The 21372-nt window shown below is 46.3% G+C and overlaps 1 protein-coding gene across 1 annotated transcript in view; it reads left to right on the top strand.

Annotated features, from left to right (window-relative positions):
- Window positions 1–21372, top strand: part of arhgef40 (Rho guanine nucleotide exchange factor (GEF) 40) — a 39466-nt gene that overhangs the window by 14362 nt on the left and 3732 nt on the right. The window contains 19 exon segments of the mRNA XM_069158864.1: window positions 1048–1162; window positions 1762–1855; window positions 1971–2057; window positions 2913–3029; window positions 4067–4165; window positions 4288–4439; window positions 5669–5807; window positions 6737–6856; window positions 8234–8425; window positions 8526–9026; window positions 9127–9344; window positions 9346–9537; window positions 10464–10713; window positions 11415–11504; window positions 13830–14036; window positions 15715–15894; window positions 16049–16229; window positions 17355–17465; window positions 20635–20744. Coding sequence (XP_069014965.1) covers window positions 1048–1162; window positions 1762–1855; window positions 1971–2057; window positions 2913–3029; window positions 4067–4165; window positions 4288–4439; window positions 5669–5807; window positions 6737–6856; window positions 8234–8425; window positions 8526–9026; window positions 9127–9344; window positions 9346–9537; window positions 10464–10713; window positions 11415–11504; window positions 13830–14036; window positions 15715–15894; window positions 16049–16229; window positions 17355–17465; window positions 20635–20744 — 3155 coding nt within the window.

Below are 21372 nucleotides of genomic sequence, written 5' to 3' on the forward strand. Positions count from 1 at the left end.
GCCGACGCTATATTTTTTTTAATGCGAGTTAGCGGAGTTTGCCGAGAAGGTTTCTACTACCTTTGCAGTTACTCTTGTAGATTTGTGACTTCGTCGTTGTCGTTCAGTACCAACAGCCGGGTTCTTAGCTCTTCACCCTGTAGCATTTAGATAAACGCAATTTTGTGTTAAAATTGTTGCCTCTCCTCAGAGTCATAAGTGAGTCAAACACAATACACACACTGTCTCACCAAAAAAAAGACCCCTTTTGTCTTTTGTGTTTTTCACGACCCGTTGTCACGTTTTCAAATTAAGAGACCTCTGGCGGTCGTATAAGCAACGACAATCTGGTGTACCGGATAATTGTTTTTTTTACATGTTTGGAAGCGGAGGGTTGGGTTGATGGTTCGATGTTCCAACCAAGAGACGAAACTTCTTTTTTGTTTTGCTTTTTAACGCCACGTTTACTGTTGCCATGACAACGAAGGTTGCATAACGCTGGTTGCAGAAAATTGCTGTTCACGTCCCGCTTCCACCCGCCGGGGGCACTTTTCTAACACAGCGTTAGTTTACTGTTTCCGCGACAAAAAAAGGTTGCATAACTTTAAGGACATAGCGACTTTGACGCACAGCATTATAATCATAATTTTTACCCAAACCATTCTCGTTCCGTAACCCTAACCAAATGTTTTTTCTCCCTAAACCGTTTTTGAGGATAGGAACAAACAACCTACGGTATACGGTTGTGTTGGTTGGAGGACTTGTTGCCATAAATCAAGAAATACAAAAAAAAAAAGTCACTCTTATAACCGCATAATCACGTCATTCACTATCTAAAGTTATCCGGCAGTTTTTCTGAGACCAAAAAAAGCAGAATTCCTGCTTGCATTCCCCCAAGGCATTATGGGAACTGTATTTCTACAGTTTACACAATGACAATCCCAAACAGAAATGAATAACACTGAGAAGCTTACGGTAAAAAAATGAAATGGAGCCTTCTGGTTGCAGGATTAGAGCGTTCTCTTGGCCTCCCAGCTCAGTGTTTAACCAGATGCTTACTGACCTCAGGTACAGTGGACAGGCTGGGGCATGCTCTGGTTGTCACGGAGACAGATGCATCAGAGGAGGGTTTGTGTGGGGAGGAGATGGCCCGGATCCTGGCCTGCTACCACAGAATCACTCGGTAAGGGTGTGTTCTTCCTATTCCTGTCAGAAAATAACATAAAGACACACAAGACAAGAAGTTTATTTTATATATATATATTTCTAGATATCACCAAAGACTAAAGGCTTGTAAACACAGCTCTAATTTTACATTTTTAATACTTTTGTTCAGCTTATTTTCTGATATTTATATTCAACCTTGCATCATTTGTTTCTCACACCGAACCTGTTAGACCAAAAACGGCTTCCTGATTGCATTCTACTCGACATGTTTTTCGCGGCTTTTGCCAAATACATCACAAGGTGGAGTTAGGGAAGCGCACCATGTGCCAGAAAACCGTGACAAACACAACAAACTGATTCAAAGTCAATTTAAGAAACATCTCGGAGCTTGCCAGCTCACCTGGCACGATCGCGGCTCGTCTGGTGCTCACAGCGGGTCGGAACAAAAAGTTTCACGACAGCGCGGGGAAGAAAAAAATCACATGACTTTATGCAAATCAACCGCGAACTTTGTTTGTAAAAGTTTTTCTATCGGTATCATTCTTGTGATAAAAACCTTCTGATTTTGCCCGTGTTTGAACGACACGTCCACCCCATCCCCTCCACCCTCATCAGCCCCGCAGCCAAAGAAAAAGGTCTCACGGTGCTGATGGACAGCAGACGCTGTCCGCCCTCCGCTCTCTACCTCGCCGCGCTCAAACGGTTCCAGGTGAGACCGGAAAAAAAAGAAATTTAAAAAGAAGTTTGCTTGCGTGCTTTAATTTGCCTGCAGTTGTCATGGGAGCTCAATCGCATGTGTTTCCGTGTGCGTGTGCGTGTTCCAGGTGTTGGTTCCTGGCGGTCTCGGCTCCGTTCTGGTTTTGGTGGAAGAGCAGCAGGAGTCTCTTCCTCATACTCTGGAGGGCGCAGAGGTGAGATCATACACATCACATGTTTACAATTTACGGCCCAACACGCCATCACCGCACACCGTTGACTTCCTTTTTGGTTCAGTTGTCTTTTCATTCCTTTACCTACGTGCACAATGAACGCCCACGTGGAGCGCATATGCCGAAGCCCCAGTGTGGGAACAAAATGTGTTTTCCATCACAGCAACAGCTATAACTATTTATTTATGAAATGCAAATTGTGCAGGAGGGAATAAGCCTTTTATAAACCCTTCTTTGTTTTTGTCCCTCGCTAAAATCTGATCAACGTCAGATGCACTCATCTGGAGCGCACGGTCTCACACTGCGCTTTGCGTCCAGTAAACCTGATCTCCATACGTTCGGCACATGTCGACTTCTCAAATTACTCCCCGCCGTACTGCTAATTCAGCGTATTTGCTTTGCATTGATCGGCGGAGCGCCTTTCTCACGCGCACAAACTTTTGTAGCACAGTGTGGTTTGTGTTTTGTTTTTTTTTTGTTTTTTTTAAGGGAAATCCCACCCAAATTGTGTTAACGCAGCTGTCGGAGCGGCACCTCATATTTCTCGGCTCATTTTCTCATGTTTTCTCATATTTCTCCTCAGTTTCTTGGTAAGAAAGCTGAAAAAAAAAAAAGATAAAAGGTTTTTATTTGAAGCCATAATTGAAAAATATTATTAGCTTTATTAAGTCTGCATTCATTAAAGATATTTTTTTAACACTAAAACGCTCGGATAAGAGTTTATACACTCACAGTTACGGCATGATCTCTCATTATTTTGTTCTGCGTAATTTTTTTCGAAACAATCTCCTGCCCTGATTTTTTTGGTTTGTTTGTATTCTTTCCTCTTCTTTCCAGTTCCACACAGTTCGAGGAACAACGGTCCTTCAGCAATACATAGACAAGCAGCAGTTACCCAAAGAGATGGACGGAGACTTCACCCACTGCCACTCCGACTGGCTGGCCTTCAGACTGGTGAGCGACCGTTTTATTTTGTCACATTCGCATGAAATAAACATGTTTCCTCGAACGTTTTATCATCCCAAAGCTCTCCTTAGCTTTTTCTGTCTACAGTGGTAGATCCACTGACATCCAGAGTTACAGACCCGGGAGTAAATCTGAGTGGTCACGGAGGAGGGGGGTGGAGGGGGGGGGGGGGGGGGGGTGATCACTTCAGGCATTTAAGATTGACTGATGTCTGCATTTTTTGCTCAATTAATCTGATTTATTTCATTTGTATTAATTACATTTTGGCCTCGCAGAATAGTTGTTGCAGCCTAACACACACACACACACACACACACACACACACACACACACACACACACACACACACACAGATCTCAAGGGTGATCTTAATCACATTTATCACATAAATCATTAACTTGAATCAATTTTGATTAACTTTAGACAAAGGTGTATTCTAAGCAGCAGGATTACCAGCTTTAGTTTTAGGAGGATTTTTTTTTCTTTACATTTTTCTCTCAAAGGTCCCGTTTGTGTTGTTGTTTTGATTATGAGATATATTGTAGGTAGTGTAGAGTGTCCTGGTGGCAGCCTCTGAGTTCAGGTTGCTCATAACTTGCTTGAAGCGGAGTCGGAGAAAGCAAACTGTCGGAAGGCAGCGAGGAGAGGTGGAGGAGGATGTTGGCTGGAACGAGTGTTTGTCCGGCGGTGGTCCGATGATTTCAGACATCCACGACAAGCTGGGTGGCGAGGATAGATCACGGAAAGAAGAAGAAGAAGAAGGTCCATGAGAATCTCAAGTGCTCTTAATGGCTTTTTCCCCCTCGGACAGTTTATGTTGCTCAATCCAAACAGATGAAAATGTTTTCCCGTCCTCGGAGCCGTTTATGACCTCGCTTGTGGATTTTTGAAATAATGGAAAACATTTCGTGTCTTTCCAAAGCAGAGACTCCTTTATTTTCAGTTTTTTTATTTATTTTTTTTACGTTTATTTGATGGAATGAAGTAAAAGTCACTGATTCCACTTCTACTTTCTGTCCGTTCAGAGTCTGGAGAGTCTGACGGAGCGCTGCGAGAGCGCCCTCTCGCTGCTGGGAGAAGCGCTGCAGTCGATGGACACGGAGCCGATGCCAGACAACATTAAGGTCCGTAGATTCACCACGTCGCGCTCTCCGCTCTTCTTTGTCCGCACGTCGTGTCGTTGATCGCGTTCCTCTGTGTCTGACGAAAGTCTGATGATTGATGAGTCGTCGCTGATCTTCCTCAGGCCGTTCCTCAGAGCATCGGCAAACACAGCCAGCTCATGGTGAGCGTCCTGGCCGACCAACGCCTCACCGAGCTGCAGCAGAGGGGCGGAGCCTGGCTCGCGGGGTTGACGAATAGCGCGTCAGGACTGGCACAGAAGTCACCGGACTGCAGGTACCGGAGAGTTCAATTTAGTTTGTTCGTCGTGCGCGTCGCTGTCTGCTTTGATCCGGACTAAGAGGATGGATCTCACTGACTTGGATGATATGCAATACATTTTTCTTTCATGCTTCCATGTGATCGGAAACCCGTCGATACTACGTCCCGCCCACCAGCAGCGGAAACGCCACCGCATCACAGGCCTGTCAATCATCAGACACGCCCTCAAAAACAAGTCTTTTGTTTTAGGCCGAATTTGTAATTAATGGCGGGATTATTTTCAGATGGACCGCCAGAAAACGAATAAGAAGGAGGGACTTTAGCCAACAACACCGAGATAACTGGTGGAAAGAATTTATTGACTTCGAATTTAGTGAGCGAAGTTAAATGGGAGTCTACGGAGCCGCGGGCATTTTGGAGCCGACCTCTAGTGGCCCTCGGCAGTATTGCAGTTTAAGACACTTCTACATCGGCCTCATTTTTCAGACCCGGAAGCGACGTCCACTTTTATATTTATGTCGATGGACCGATACATCATCTTAACGTCTTCACACTGAAGCTTTGTTAAATCCCTGCATGTAGAATAATGCTAACAATTACCACAGTTTGCTGTTTTTACCAAAGATATGTTATTGTGTTGTTCAGTAGTTTCACCATGATATCAAAACATATTCACGTAGAAGACTGTCTTCACACTACGACGGCGCTAATGAGACTGCATACCAGAGGAATATAGATTAGACACAGCATTTGAAGACTATTTTAAATATGAAGAAGTCATGACAAACACAACGACGCTAATTGGGAAAAACAAACAGAACCACCCTCAGAGGAGCGGCTCGGTCCCGACGGGCTCAAACAGTGATCTCCACGTCCCTTCTCTTCTCGCGCCTGACTGGCAGATTATTTTGTCAAGATGAGTTATCGGTTAAAAATACTCCTCATCGGGAAAACAAAGTTGTTTGTTTTCAGCCCGAAAAAAAAAAAAAAAAAAAAAAATGGAAACCAGCTGGAGGAGAAAAGAAACTTCAGAACAAACGGAGGACGGAGCGCTGCGGCTTGTTTGTTTGTGCACGACGTCGGCTTAAAGACGATCTGAGGAGCGTTGTAGCGGCTCTGTTCGTACTCAGTAATGAGTCTGAGGCTGTTCAACAACACGCTGATTTGTTTCTTTTCCTTTGGCAAGCTCTCTCCGTCAGTAGAATTTGAATGAAAAGACTTCTTTGTGTTTGCTCCTCTCGCAGAGCCGCTCTCGCTGCCACCAACGAGCTCTACGACAGCGTGGACGACGCTCTGCATCGGCTCGTCCGAGTGTCCAACCAGAGAGGTCGCGACCTGGAGGCTCTGGGACGGCTGGCGGGGCTGGTGGGCAAACTGGAGAAGGTGTGCGAGGGAGGAAATGGGGTTTTATTCTCCTTTTTACGCGGCCGTCCGATCGATCGATCGCTGCCTCTGAAAACTCCCAAAATGTCCTCAACAAACTTTCATCGGAAGATAAAATATTGACAGTTTCTGTTTTCAAGGAGAAAATGATCAATATTTCACCCACTATTTACAGTGAAAGTTGGCTTTTACTCAAGTTTCTTGGTGTCCAAGATGTTAATTTAGCAACATTACACGAGAGGCGGCAATAATGACGTTAAAGCACACGCTGAGGTGTAATACTGCGATTATACAACAAGCTACCAACTAAATAAAATATATAATCAAAATGTATTTATATTGTGGGGCAAGTCGCTCTCAAAATATAAAACCTTTTGGTAGTAGGATTACCGTTTCCATGGGTACCACTAAGAACTAAGAATGGGCTATAACAAGTAAAAACAACATCCTATTGCGCGTTATATAAAATTCAATTCCAATTATCTATATTCCCATTGAGGAGGCGGAGTGATATTTCTAGTGATGAGCAGAGTGCGTTGTCATGGCGATTCGAGCACGTTCCAAATGTGCAGTTGACCAATCGGATCGCCGGGGTCGGGAACCACTTGTTGTACAGTAGGAGGTTTTTACTCCTCTGCTTCTCTCTGTAAAGACCCTGATTTTGCTGTCATTTAGTGCGATCTAAATAGTGTCGACTGCACTTACAGCACACACTGGATGAAAGGAAATAAAGCAATGACCTTCAGTCTCTCGCCCATATTTGTTTCCGCTCCATTTCATGAGTTGCTCCCCTGCCCCCCGCCCCCTCCCTCCCGCCCCCCCCCCCCCCACCTCCTGTACAGTAAAATGCCTCGTGTCCTCCTCTCACCCCCATACTCTCTCTCTCTCTCTCTCTCTCTCTCTGCTCTCTGTTGGCCTTTCATCCACAGTGTGATAAGGAGATCGAGCGAGTGCAGTCACAGCTGGAGGACTACAAGGACCCTCCTCTGTCCCTCAGCCGACTCTCACTCAAACAGCAGAAGTTCAAGACGTTCAGAGAAACAGCCAATGTGAGTCGCTCGTATGTCTTTTACGTGGCTTCTGTGGAAAAAAAACCCCCCAAAAAAACCTCTTTAGCACAACTTTGCTCGTCTTCAAATCTACGAGTTCAGTGTATTTCTTTCACCCTCATGGAGGCAGTCGAGAAGCTAAAACCCCTATCGTATGACGCGGATTAGAAAATAATCTTACTTTGGTACTTTTCACCAGCGGTATCAATTATGACACAGAAATGTACCCAGCTGCCCTTCGGACACCGAGATGAACAGCGACTCGTCGACTCCTCCAGTGCTCACCAGGATCGCCTTCTTTTTCTTCTTCCTGCAAACAGAAATTCATGTCATCCAACAAAAAAAAAAAAAAAAAAAAAAAAAAAGCACCCCACAAATACTGGCCTTAAAGTGCAACTTTTGCACATTTCTTCTTTTACAAATAAAAAAGCTAAATTGCATCATAGAGTGTAAGTAAAAGTGGATTTAGGTTCTGGGTCTGAAAAATGTATAATACTGAGAAACTTTCTATAGATATCAGTGTATAATGGATTTAATGTGACTTAAAGACTCGTCTCTACTTTTACTGTATTTAGTCAATAATCTGTAAAAGCCACATGTTTCATGTTTACATAACGGGGCTTTAAAAAAACATGTTTTTTTTGGTGGCAGGTTGTTTCTTTTCCAAACTGAAGTCTCCTCTGTGCTCGCCGCTGCGACTTTCACGCAGAATTTTCTTTTTATTGGTCTTTGTTTTTCTGTATTTTATCCATGATATTTAACCGACTGTGTTGTCGTTCGGCCCTCCCCGTCCCGCTGCTGATCTTTAGCAGCTTCTCGCTGGCCTGATTCTGTCACACCGCTGACATTTAGCCGACAAAGGTCTCGCTCTCGTGGGAAGTCGTGTTTCATCAAAAGCCTCTAAAACCAGGAAACTTAATGAAACAGTAAAAATACCTTTTTTTTAAAAACATTTTTTTATATTATTTTCCTAACTTTCCGTCTCCGCATGATATACTCTTTTTTCTTAGGTTGTTTTTTTTCTTCTGTTTTTAATGTTTCCCATCAAATCAACGAGCCTCCCGTCACCCCAACCCAAACACAATGAATCCTATCAGCCAGAAAAGACCCTAAAGCTTCACATCCTACTGCGCGTTACTCGCTAAAAGTGTCAAATGTAAACAGATGTGCTTTAAGCCCACTGTGTCATTGCTGTGGATAGAAGCTAATGGAGAGGTTTTGCCAGAATATTCCCAACAGAGGCAGCTACTGTACCATTATTCCACTCGTGATTTCCCAAGCGTGTCTCGTCGAGCGTCTCCAGTAAACACTTCAGGGGTTTTTGTGTGTGTGTTTTTTTACGGGTTGGAAGACTTCACGTCTTGGTGCGTCTTTCAGGAGCTGCACAGCGAGACTCTGTCGGTGCTCAGCGATTTGGAGGGCTGGTGCGAGCTGGACTGGGCGGGCCTGAGCCGCGTCCAGATCCGACTTCCTCCGGTCAGGGAGAAGCTGAGAGACATGTCCCACTGTCTGTCCGACTGCTGGACCACGCTGGACAACACGCAGAGGCTGCTGTCCACGCTGACGGAGGTGAACGCAGCAGGAAGTGATAAACGCACAGTCGAGCTTTAAAAAAAAAAAAAAACATCTGTCTCATGGTCTCCCCGTCTCCCCCCTGTCTCCCCCGCAGGCCACCCAGTGGTGCGATGCCGTCTCCTCCTCATCCTCGCCCTCCGCCACCACCTGCCCTCTCGCCTCCCTCCCTCCCATCCCCCCGTCCCGCTTCCAGGACGCGCGGTCGTTGGCGATGGAGCTGGGCGGCGGGGCGCTCCTGGATCTGTGGACCCAGACGGTGGAACGGTACCAGCGGACCGTCGCGCAGGTCAAACCCCGCTTCCTCCAGTCGGACAGGACTCAGAACCAGGGCCAGGGGAAGCCCAAGACGTCCTCCGCCAGCAGCCTGTGGGACCTGATGGGCCCCGAGGGGGAGGGCGACTGGGGGCTGGGGGCCGGCGGAGGAGAAGGCGGGATGCAGTCCTGGGGCTCCCTGGCGTCGCTGTTCAGACCGCAGACCTGCTCCACGCTGAAGATCGGAGAGGAGAAGGGGAACAAGAGGGATGGAGGAGGTGGAGGAGGAGGAGCAGGAGGAGGGAAGTTCCTCCAGAACCTTCTGAATCCCACAAAGAAGAGCGTGAGTTTGTGTTTTATTTTGAAAATACTACAATTGTTTCCTGTTCGATTGACTGCAGGTTTAACAAGTCGTGTCTTTTACTGTCTCGATGACCCTCCAGCCGACTGAAGGTCCGCTCCCTCCGAAGCCGCCCAGGAGGCGCCACCCAAGCTTTGACCTCCAGGCCCTCCTGGCGCCCCGCAGAGGCAACGCCAGCCCCAAACCGGCCGAGTCCCCGGTGGGCGGGGCCAGCCGAAGCTCCCCCATGTCCTGGCTGGGGCGACGGGCGGTGGCCGACCCGGTCATCACCACCAGCATGGCTGCAGCTATCCCCGGCTGGGGCGGGGGCGGGGGGCGGCGGCAGCGGAGGAGGAGGAGGAGGAGGTGGAGGAGGTGGAGGCGTGCTCATCCGAGGAGTGGAGGTCAGCAGCAAGGAGGTGGTGGACCACACGGGGTCGCCACGGCAACACGTCCTGCTGGGGAGGACGGAGAGGGAGACGGGGATAGACAGGGCCGGGTCTACAGCGCAGAGGTGTGTGTTTGTGTCTCCTTCTTACGGAGCACGGTAGTGGTCATAGAGAGAAAAACATATTTACATCAAAGCCACGCTTTTCTCAGGTCGATCGAATGTGGATTTTCAAAATTAAAGCCCTCCAAAATATCATACATGTGCTATATGTCCTCTGATTGCTGATTGATATTAAAAGACAATTCTGCAGACCAGTTCCCCGTCAGGATGACTTGATATTTTATGTCAGAATCAGAAAACAAAATTTAAAAAAAATCAGAAAGAATACAGCACACCAATGATACTTTGGAGAGCTTTGATTTTGAAAATCAGTATCAGATTGACTTGATACTTTCTGAGTGACACATTGAGATGGTGTACTGTCCATGTCACGTAACATTGGTCGAGGGAAACGGAAAGTTTATGAAAATCGATTAATTAAAAATAATCGAATAATTAAAACGTGGAAAAAGATGAGTTAAAACCTGGGAACGACGGGAACTCTATGTACGTTGTTTTTTTTAACACTCCCGGGCTCCGTACGTTTTAGATATTTTTGTAAAACGTATGTGTTTTGCATTTATGGCATGTCATAAAATCAGATGTCGGTCGGTCGACTCAGAGCTAAAAAAAAAAAAAAAAAAAAAGAGCAACATTTGAAATCCCATTAGGAGTCGACCAGACTGACATGAAAGAGGGAAGTGATGAATTGTTTTTTTTAGGATCATGTAAGCATAACTGAGGTCTGTTTCTGAACGATTTTATCAGCCAGTTTGCAATCTGAGATAATTTTTTCATTACCGACTCTTTGATCTCTGTCCATTGCTTTACTGCTATCTTCGCTCCCACTTCCTCTTCCCTGCCACAACTCCACTTTCTCCCACGTTTGTTGCTCTTGTATATGTACTCACCCCTCCACCTCCCCGCCACCCTCCCCTTCTGTCCCGCAGTAAGCTCTACCTGCTGTGGTGCAGGATGCTGAGCTCGGAGAGGCAGTATGTGACCGTCCTGAAGGGCGTGGAGGAGACGTACGTCCCCTTGCTGGAGCTCTCCGACGCCCCGGCCTCCATCAGGGGGAAGGCGGACTCGCTCTTCCCCAACTGGGCCAGCCTCGCCACCTTCCACTCGCAGAACCTCCTCCCCGCCATGGAGGGCGCTCTCGTGCAGAGCTTGTTGCAACAGGACTGCTTCAGCAAATATGTAAGTTCAGAAAGGAAAACTTCTTTTTGTTGCCGTCATCCGTGTCAGTTATGATTATAATATTGCACTCTTGTTTTTACTTAAATTTTAGAGATGAGATGTTGAGATTATTGGACACAAGATTTTACTAACTCAGGATTTCACCTGGAACTAATCACAGTTTATTGACAAGCAAACAAATAAATAATTATTGGGTACCGTAAATAAAATACTTTCTTTTTTCCTGTTTCATTAAGAACCTCAATTTCAATATTCGTTTGTGTCCTGTTAACCAGTTCCCCGAACCCTCCTCTCTTCTCTCTTCATCCTTTTACTTCCTGTCGGTGAAAAACGTTATTAATATTTTTGTCAAAACAATTAAGATTAATGTGTTTTGACTCAATAATTCATGTTAACAAAACAGTCCAGTGCATCACTTATTGGCGTCAGATGGTTTTGTATTGAGATCACTTTTATATAAATCTCATTAGACATTTATGAGCAAAGATTTGACAGATTTTGACTTTAAATTTACCCTAATTTTTCGAAATAAAAGCTCAAATACGTATACGCAGATAAACTTCAAAGAAGTTGCTATAATTCGCTTTAATATCAAACTTGTTGTCACTTTTGTGCGATTGACTAAATTAAAACCGACCGCCGCTCCTTTCGTGTTCTTTCATTTCTTTTGCCCACATGTGTTTGTCGCCCGTGAACCCCAGCGGGACCAGTTCCTGCAGTACGCCCACTATATCAGGACCAAACCAGAACTGGACTCTCCGCTGGTCACACAGGCCGCCGACTTCTTCAAGGTAGAAATCCTCATGTTTCCGTTGTCTTTTTAAAAATCACTGAATCAATTAAACATCATTTTGTTTCCACAGAGAGTTTCAATCTGGGGTGTTTAACCAGTTAACAGAGAAAAGAGCTCAATTCTCTCCCACTCCTGATTCTGTACACATGAATCGGAGTGTTAGAGTTATAAATGTTTTATTTGGTTATTGTCTTTCTTTATTTTTAGAAAATTGGTTAAATCGCAACGTGCGAACGTCATTTCGAGCGACATCACAAGCACAAACCAATTAAAGTTGCTTTACTCGTCTGTGGTGGCAATTAAAAAAACAACTAGCTGTATACAGTGAGGCTAATTACACGTTTAATGTACACTAGAAAAAGCCAATTAAAGGCGGATTACAGAGAAAGTAATTTGAGCTCCCGTGCTACAATTAACTAAAACCAATACATCGACGGCATCATGAGATTACTGCGAGGACTTTATATGGCGAGATGACAGTGCTTAAGATCTCTTTAGGTTGTTTCCCATAAAGGAGCAGTTCTCCCAAGTCACCACCAGGAGGCAGCGTGCGCTCGCCTCACGACCTGCAGCAGCTTCGGAAGCAGCTGACACACATTAGCGGCTACAGGAAGGTTTATGGTTTATGGTGATGTGCGTGAAACTGGTGTTCGGGGCTGAATGATGATGGCGTTCATTTTGGAGACGGTAGTGATGATTGTTACGGCGACGAGGACACACGTGGCTACTTCTTCGTCGTGGTTACTGTGATCAAAACAAGTGGAAGGAACAGATTGAAACATCACGGCCGTAAAATTAGTCACGGCTTCTTGTAGCTTCAATAAATAAAGACCAAAACAATAATTATCCTGATTACACGGGCTTCAGGGAGCAAAAAGGGCCTCTTCAGAAAAAAGTCCCAAAAAACATCTGAACTATGACTAATTTTCATCAAATTCAGCCGAAATGTTATAATTATCAACAAACAGATGTGCAATATTTCAAGAGTATTTCAGACCACAATCAGTCAGGAAATGGTCTGCAAATCTTTCACAAACTACTCATATGCTCAGGAAGTCGGGAATTAGAGAAGTTCCCATTTTGAAACATCCCAAGTTTTCTAGTTTAGAGTTCACAAACAGACAACATGGCCGCCGCCCCCCCCCCCACCCTCCCAAAACATCTGCTGAATTTCTGCTGTCAGAATCCAAAAAACCTCGTCATCGTCTCCATAACCAAACACCGGGGAGGCTCGGCTCACCAAGTCCGGCTATTTCATCTCATTTTCGGGCGGAATACGTTTCTTCTTTTTTTTATCCCACCACAAACGCCGCCATGTCGGGTGACGTCAAACCGGCTTCTCGGAGCCCCCCACAAAACCTCCTGCTGTCCCGGTTGGATGTTCCCGGTTCTTGTTCAGGTGGATTTCAGGTTGACCAGACACAACCAAACCAAATGTGGGGAAATGAGTTGGTGAGAGGAAGTCTAAAATGTTGATGTGTCCATCCAACTTGGAACGTAAGAACTCTCTGAACGCCCACATTAATTAAATAGAGCGAGTAGAAAGGAAGCTGATCTTCATGTGGTGCTTTCAGACTACAACAGGCTGCTGACCTGTCTGATTTGGATGCTGCACATTTCTGTAAGACGCTGCTGCTACCCGATCTGGCCGGCAAACATCTTTGATTTTCAGTGAGAACGTTTTTGTTGTAGCTGCATTTCCACATTTTGTATAAAAGCGTCTGTCCTGCCGTGTTGACTTCAGATAACTAGAGCCAATAACGATGTGGGACGTTGGACGGGGACTTAGAAGTCAGAACTTTCCAACTTCCCAAGTTGCTCCTGAACGCACCATACGTAAAAAATAAAACAAAAAAAACAACCAATACTTTTCACTGACATATATATATATATATATATATATATATATATATATATATATGACACGTTTTGAAATAGAAAAAATGACATGTTGCCTTCGTGTTCTTCATTTTTCGATGTGAAATTTCACATCTTCAAAAATTTAAACTTTGAAAAAAATTCTCTGCATATTAGTGCCATGTCAGAAATAATGTACTTTTGTATTCAGGTCTCATTCCACTGGTCTCATTTCTGTCTGTGCAATGCATGATGGAACATAAATGTTGGTTTGTGACCATAGATTGAACAACACTTTTCCCATTGTTGGATAATTGAAATGTCTTATACAGAATAAACACAGTGAACGCTAGTTCACCACACACGGCTCTGGTTTGACTCATTTACTTTGACTGACTGTGATGTGGAAACGGCAGCAGACACACTCATGCCCCCCCCCCCTTTTTGTCTTCTCCCCCCCCCTCAGTCCAAACTCCCCCAAGCCTCCCCCCTGTCCCCTCTGTCCTTCCCTCACTGTCTCCAGGCTCCCGTTCAGAGACTGGAGCAGTACTGCGAGGCCCTGGAGGAGCTGGGGGGGATAAATCCCGCCTCAGACTCCGCCCTCTCCATCCTCAGACACGCCCAGCGGCACGGAGAGGACCTCAGGGCCAGTGACCTCATCGTCGGCTGTCCGGTGAGAACGCCTGTCCCAGTTTATGACTCTGCAACAGTCAAGTCCCACTTTCCTTTCTTAGATGGAAAGAAGCGGAAGCGTATTGATGAGCTCGGGCCGGATGAAGGAATTGTCATCAGTTTTGCATCTTTTATCGAAAGCAACATGATTTATTTTGATTGTGTTGGGACGTAAACTCCAGATAAAAAAAAATGGCTCTATATTTCTTGGGAGTTCTGGTATTTTTCATTGAAAATCCGAACTTAAAACAGAAACGTTGTCTTTTAATCTTCCTCATCGTTTCTCAGTTGTTTCTTCCGAGCGAACGCGAGTGGAGTACAGTAGCAACTCGAGAAGGGAAAAAGTTGTGGGAGGAGAGGCGGAGCTCTAATCTTTACCCGAAAACTCAGAAAGCACCGTATCCTCTTGCCCTATATAGTGCTGCTCTGACACAGCAGTATCATTCAGAGGTAGTCGTGACACACACACACACACACGCACACACACACATGCACCTCCCCCTCCTCCCCCCTTTTCGAGCGAGGGGAGAGATTACGGAAGTGCAAACACTCCCATCGAGCTACTTCAAACCGCGCTGTAACAGCTCTCCAAGTAAAAATTATAGTAAGTGCAGGTGTGTGCGTGTGTGTGTGTGTGCGCGTGTGTGTGTGTGTGTGTGTGTGTGCGTGCGCGTGCGCGCGCGTGCGTGTGATTGGGTGGGTGTCGATGTGGGTGTTCGTAAAGTGTGTGAAGCATCACTTACATCATGACACACACATCTCTAGAGGTTTTAAAAATAAAGTCCCGTGTCACCGGTTGCTGGTGAATTATCGGCCTCTTTAATGTCGTCGTCGGAGCGGCTGCAGCCGCTCGTGTCGCCGCGTTCGCCGTTCGCTCGCATCGCGCGGTTCTTCGCTCTCACGAGTCGTCTTTCCGCCTCCAGTCGCGGCAGCGGCGTCGCAGACTCTCGGCCCTGCAATTGACGTGAAACAAAACAAGTCACATTTTCGTACAAAAGACGTGACTCAGTCGGCCAATTAGAGCAAAGATCCAACGGAGAGGAGCATCGGAGTGAAGCGGGAATGTGTCACCGGGACAATAACGCGGCTTTGTCCTTTTCTTTTATCGAGCGGAGAAGAAGCCTTTTCAGTCTTTGTAGTCTAAATGTCTGAAGAAAATTGGAGAATTTTGAAGAGGTGACGGAAGGAGGGAGGATCTGAGATTGTGCTCTGAAAACACAAAGAATGCCAGATAATCATTTAATGAATTCATTAATAAGTGTGTCAACAAGCCTTTGAGGACTCATAAGTTTATAACTGTTCATTTCTGTTGCTTCACAGCAGCAAAATCAGCCTTTTAAAATGTTATTTTTTTTCGTCTTATAACAATTTAAGAAATCAGCGTACCGTCTGAGATTATTTCGCTTAATTTTTGTTGCAGAGAGGCAGATGAGTTATTATTATTATTTTTTTTTATAGATAATGCTACTTAGATAACAACATAAGAAGATAATTAATGATTAGAAACAAGTGGAATTACTTCAACCCACTGGCAAAGAAAACATGATTTTCAAAGTCAATTCCTAAATGGCCTCTTAAAATATAAATTTAGATGGTATCTTCAGCAGATTAAGGCCTAAGGCCTGGGCCCGAGGCCAAGATAAGTGCGTCCTAAAGTGTGTGTGTGTGTGTGATTTCAGATCCCGGTGGCGGAGCGCGGCGAGCTGGTGCGGCAGGGCGAGCTGACGGTGTGCGGGGGGGCTCGGAGGAAGCGAGCGGGCGCCAGGAACGTTTTCCTCTACCAGCACATGGTCATCTTCACCAAGCCGAAGAGTCCCAGCCCGGGACGCATCGCCTACAGCTACAAACACAGCATCAAGGTGCCCGGCTCGCACGCGCACACACACACACACACACACACACACACACACACGCACACACACGAGAAAACGACCTCCTGTACTTCCTGTCCTTCAGTTTCTCACCACCACTATGAACCCCCCCCCCCTCTCCCACCCACCACCACCCTCGCAGACGGGTGAGATGGGTCTGACTCAGAGCGTCGGCGAGGACGGGCTGAAGTTCGAGGTCTGGGTCCGACAGGCTCCTCGGACCAGAGACTGCGTCACGCTGCAGGCGCGGGACCGGGAGGACAGGCAGACGTGGACTCACGACATCGCCCACCTGCTGTGGACGCACGCCATCAACAACACAGGTAGCGCGCGACCTTTGACCTTTGCATGTGTTTATCGAGGCCACATCCGCCGATCGGAAGCCCGGGTTCAGGCAAAACAGTGGCGTCGCCTCCGACCGAGCTCGTCAGGTTACAAGTGGGCACTTTAAGAGCGTAAAAAGGCCCAAGAGTTTTTTTTTTCTGCTCCTGAAAATGAGATCTCCTGGACGTGCATAAACTCCCTCGGTATTTTTAATTGAAGCACCCGTCGGTGGCTCCGAATTCTCCACCGTCTCGTTTCATCACAACTAAAAATGCAACTGTTGCAAGCAACTCCCGATCTGCATCCGTGGTCACGTCTTAAAACGGCACAAACTGTAATCCAGCTACGAAAAAAAAAAGCTTGAAAAAGTCGACATTTAAACCTGAGCGTCGTCGCCACGGAGACGCTAAACCGTCTCGTGTGGTCGCTTTGATGTCGCGGGCTGACGAGCTTGCGAGTTCACCTCGAATCGTCTCGTTGTGAATCCTAACACACACACACAAAATCTCTGGCGAGAACTGTCGGCGTCCGAGTTGCATTGTGGGTAACGGCAGGCACCAAGGGAGAGTTCTAAGAAAGCGCGGGCGAAGAAAGATGATGCTTCTGGGTTATGCTGTTATCGATTGCGACACTTTAACTGTCGTCACGGTGACAGGAAAACACTCTGAAACGTGCGTCCACTGCAACCTTCAAACCGTCACACCGCCGGTTGTTGCGTGGACAAAATATCTGAAATTAGGACTCACAAAATAGCGGCGGAGTTATTTTAGGTATCAGCTAAGTAGTTGGTGAGGTTTTACATTTCCGTAGACTAAACTAGTCTCATTCCTCCCGGTGTAACTTCATCTGCGATGATTATTTGTCTTTCCCGTGAGCGCACAACGCTTAAAAATATCCCCGGCGGTCCGGGGTGCTGTTGATCATGCTGCCGATCTTCGTTCCCTCGTTTACGTTGCCGGGTCAGATTTCGGCATCGGCCCGGACGAGATGCCCCGCGGCCGGTTTAGAGGAGGCCGACACATTTGGTTACCCGCTGTCTAAGTAGCGTTCTGCTATCGAGTTTCACGTTACTGAAACTGTGTATTTTTTTTTTGTAAGATGATTTCTCCGCGTCTCTCTCTCAGAGTTGTGTCTGAAGGAGTCCCTCTGCATGGGCATTTCCAGTAAGCTCCTGCTGGACGCGACAGGAACTCCAGGCTCAGAGCTGGACTCCATCTACAGCCTCAACGACAGAGGTAGGCCAACGGAGCCGCGGACGCACACCGGGTTCCACTCACGCAACAAACTCCATGTACACGTCGGCCTGCGACGCGGCGGCGGGACGGAGCGCAGGATTCATGGAGATTTTTGGACAGCGTGAACGAACCAAAAACAGCCCCCCGACGACTTCACTTCCCAACGGACGGGAGTTTTCCGTCGTTTTCACGGGCGCACGTCAGTTGAGCCGGCAGGATTATCCGCATGTTCAGATATCCATACTACCGTACCAGTTAGCGTGCCAGGAAAAGATTGAGTACGTCCCAATACATAGGATGTTAAATCCCGCATAAGGGACGGCCAAAAGTACCAGGATGTTCTGCTGCGTCTGGTCGTCGGGACTGTTCTGACCCACAAACCCCTGCAGCGGGAGATACGTCACATCAGTTGGTGGCGCCGATGCTCCACCTGGTTGTTACAGGCAAAAGACAGAAGAGGAGGAGGAGGAGGAGAAGAAGAAGAAGAAAGATGATGATGATGATGATGAAGAAGAAGAAGAGCCATTAAAAGAAAGCACGCTCGTTCCAAATCGCAACCTTTTTCCTTTTATGTCAAATATCGGATCACGACGATCATTACCAAAAGGGTCAAAGTTCAAGGTTCATTTTCATGATGAAGTATCTCCCAAATGTATTCACACTACCTGCAAAAGTACACACTTTGTAAGGGTAGCTGCAGTACGTGCTGAAGGTAAAAAGAAGTATGCGATACTGCCCGCCCACTTCCAGGCGACCTTTTAACGTCAAAGTTCCCACACACGCACGCACAATATGTCGACTCAGCGAACCAGCGAGCAAGAGAAATTAATTTACGGGGGTTTTTTTGCACTAAAATTAGCAACTAAACGCTGACTTCAGACTTATGCGAGTGGACTCTGCCAAAAACATGACAGCACCTTTTTTTGCGAAAGGAATCCGAGTTAACTCTCATCGCGGCGTCGTCACTCAGCGCTATACATCCATAAACCCGCAAGTAGCGGTTTTAACATTTCACCCATGTCAGCAGTCAGCTGCATATTTTCTTGATGAACACAGCGGAGGAGAAGAGAAGACAAAGCGTGTCACTGCTGTCTGCCTTAAAAACAGTTTAAGGCCGACACAGCGGCGCAGACTGTGATGGGATTTGATCAGAGCAGAAGTAAAACGTGTTTTTTTGGCTGCGCTGTATATTCTCTGCAGGCATGTCACCGCTCTTTAAATTTTTTTTTTTCTCTGTGAGACAAATATCAAAAATTCATAGAGTAGCCGAGGGGCTCGAGATCGAGAAAAAAAACACACAAAAAAAACATGATTACCTTGTTGCATGGGGGAGGTGGAGGGGGGGGGGGGGGGGTGGAGGGGGGGGTGGATACACCTCGGATCCGTTTTGGTCTCCCGTCTGTAATCTCAGGGCCACATCGCTTTCAGCTCATGAAGCAGATTTGAACAATTCCAGTAATCCAATACGGTCACTTAAAACCGGGCGACTTCCTGAAGCCGCAGTTTGAACTGAAGAACTGGTTTCGCCCGTCTGTGTTTGAAAGGTGAGACGTGGAACTGAAACCCTCCACAGAACCGATAGCTGTTGTTTCACGCTCCCGCCCCCTCCCCCATTCATTACGTTGTCATTACAATGACGTGTTGATCTGTAAATTCAGTCTCCGAAACAAAAGGACAGGAAAGACCATAAAAATACATCACAGATAAAGATCTGGATATGGATTTTTTTTTTTTTTTTTTTTTTTTTTTCCCTGTGCTAGCAGCTGCAGCGTCCCAACACATACTGCAGATGTGCTCCAGATGTTTTCCTTCTTCGGGGCAAATCATGCTTTCCGTATCGGACAAGAATTCGTCATCTGTCTTAAGTCGGCGAGGATCCCGGTGCGGCCCTCGAATTTGTAACCGTTCCACATCTTCGTGATTTATTATTTAACTGCTTCCATCACCTTCGCGATCACGCAGGTCCTCCACGTCCACCACTGTGAAGCCACACGGTGCGTCAATGGCGCTGGCGGGCTGTGATCCTGTACACACTGCGCTGACATTTTTTTGAACATCCTATCTCAAAATGAAAGATCCTGTCTTGTGTTTCGGCAGTATCCGCTTACGAAAGTCTAAAGTCAGCGTTGTGGGCCGTGAAACCAAAACACCGAGCTGAAAAGATGCTAAAAGTCTCTGGATTTGGGGTTCATTTTCTGTGGATCTGCCACAAGAAGTTCTAACCGTTCACGTGACTCGCCATCGTCACCTCCTCAATGTTTAGGCAACGATATAAATTCAAAAGAAACCTGTCAGTTCCTTAAAGTGCATTAAAAAAAAAAACAGCCGCGACATCTGGACCGAAAGACACCGGACGTGTGTGATTAGCAACAGATTACAGTCATTAATCTACCTTCAACATGTTGGACCTTCCTACGTAACGACATCACCACCTCCGATGGATGGTGCATTTTCCCCTTTAAAAAAAAAAAAAAAAAAAAAAAAAAGGAGTTCCGTCTGCACAGTTAAACCATAAAGTACAATCCCTCCGATCCCAGACCCACCATTCACTCTCCAAAGGCCGTTGTTGCCCTGCAGCACAAAGTGATTTCCCATTCATGGCCCGGTGTAATGCACATACTGCTCACCAGGTGTCTCATTGAGTGCAGCAGCTCAGGATTTCAATGCATGAATTGTCCTCTGGGACAGAACACGGTGTTAGAAATTCATTGAACGGGATGAGGAGGGGTGCGGGGTGGGGTGGGGTGGGGTAGGGGGGGTGGGGCGGGGAGGGGGGGGGGGAGGAGAAAGCCTTCTCCCTCTGACTCCTCTCTCTTTGTCTCCTCCGTAGTACCTGCCCTCCATCCGTTTCAGCCAAATCCAGGGAAACATTGTGATACGGGGATCCTTAAACTGTAAAAGTGCACGATATAACGAATGGAAAGAAATCTGCGCATTTAAATCAAACTTCAAAGGTGCCATTTGGATTTTTTTTTTTTTTTTTTTTTTTTTTTTTTACTGCTTCCCTGAGCAAAAAGCAGAGCAAGACATATTTGAAGTGTCTAACACACTCTAGATATATTTTGATGGTATCTGTTAATTGTAACATCCTCTCTCTCTCTGTGTCTCTCTCTCTCTCTCTCTCTCTCTCTCACACACACACACACACACACACTCTTGCCTCTCTCAGTCCACAGTAGCTGCTCAGACTCCTCCTCGGTGGGCAGTCAGAAGGAGGGGGGATCCCCGGGCTCGGGGAGGGACCCCAGAAGGAGCTCTGGATCAACGAGTTACTCACAGGTGGGCTCAGAGTGTAAAAACACACATTGGAGTGACGCCAAAGTGAATGGAAGCAGTTTGCGTGGCCAGAAATTGCTCAACACTTAAATATAAAGTGTGAAAGTGGAAAAAGATTTTTTTTTTTTTCTTTTCTTTTTTCTGCTGGCTCCGGAGGCAGGTTTGCCAGGAACTTCACAAGAAAATAGTCTCTCATAGAGCTTCTTTTGCATCCCCGGGAACTATCGTGGTTTAGTTCGCGAAACTGCCACAACATAAAAAAAATATCATCATTATCGTCGTCAACATTTTCCTCATACGTAGGCGATTATGTACGTAATGAAGACAAGCTCTACGTGACTAAAATTACATCATATTAGCTCGTACATATGTCGCAACTCGTGAACTCCAGGCTCAAAGGGTATTTCGAGTTCCGACGTCGGTGATACCACAAGAGGGCGCCGTTCATACGGAATCTTCTCGTGTGCGCGGTAAATACGACCGCATTTGAACGCAGCACGAGTCAATATTAATGCCCATTACAATTTAACAACTGGAAACAAGTGTGGACAGACCAACGTATTCACACGGCCTGGTTATACACCATATGTTATGTATCATATGCTCTACATATTCAGGTAGTTTTAGATTT

This window comes from Embiotoca jacksoni, unplaced genomic scaffold, assembly GCF_022577435.1.
Source record: "Embiotoca jacksoni isolate LCO1_2020_lvr unplaced genomic scaffold, fEmbJac1.0.p SCAF_24, whole genome shotgun sequence".
In the NCBI taxonomy this organism is placed as follows: Eukaryota; Metazoa; Chordata; class Actinopteri; family Embiotocidae; genus Embiotoca; species Embiotoca jacksoni.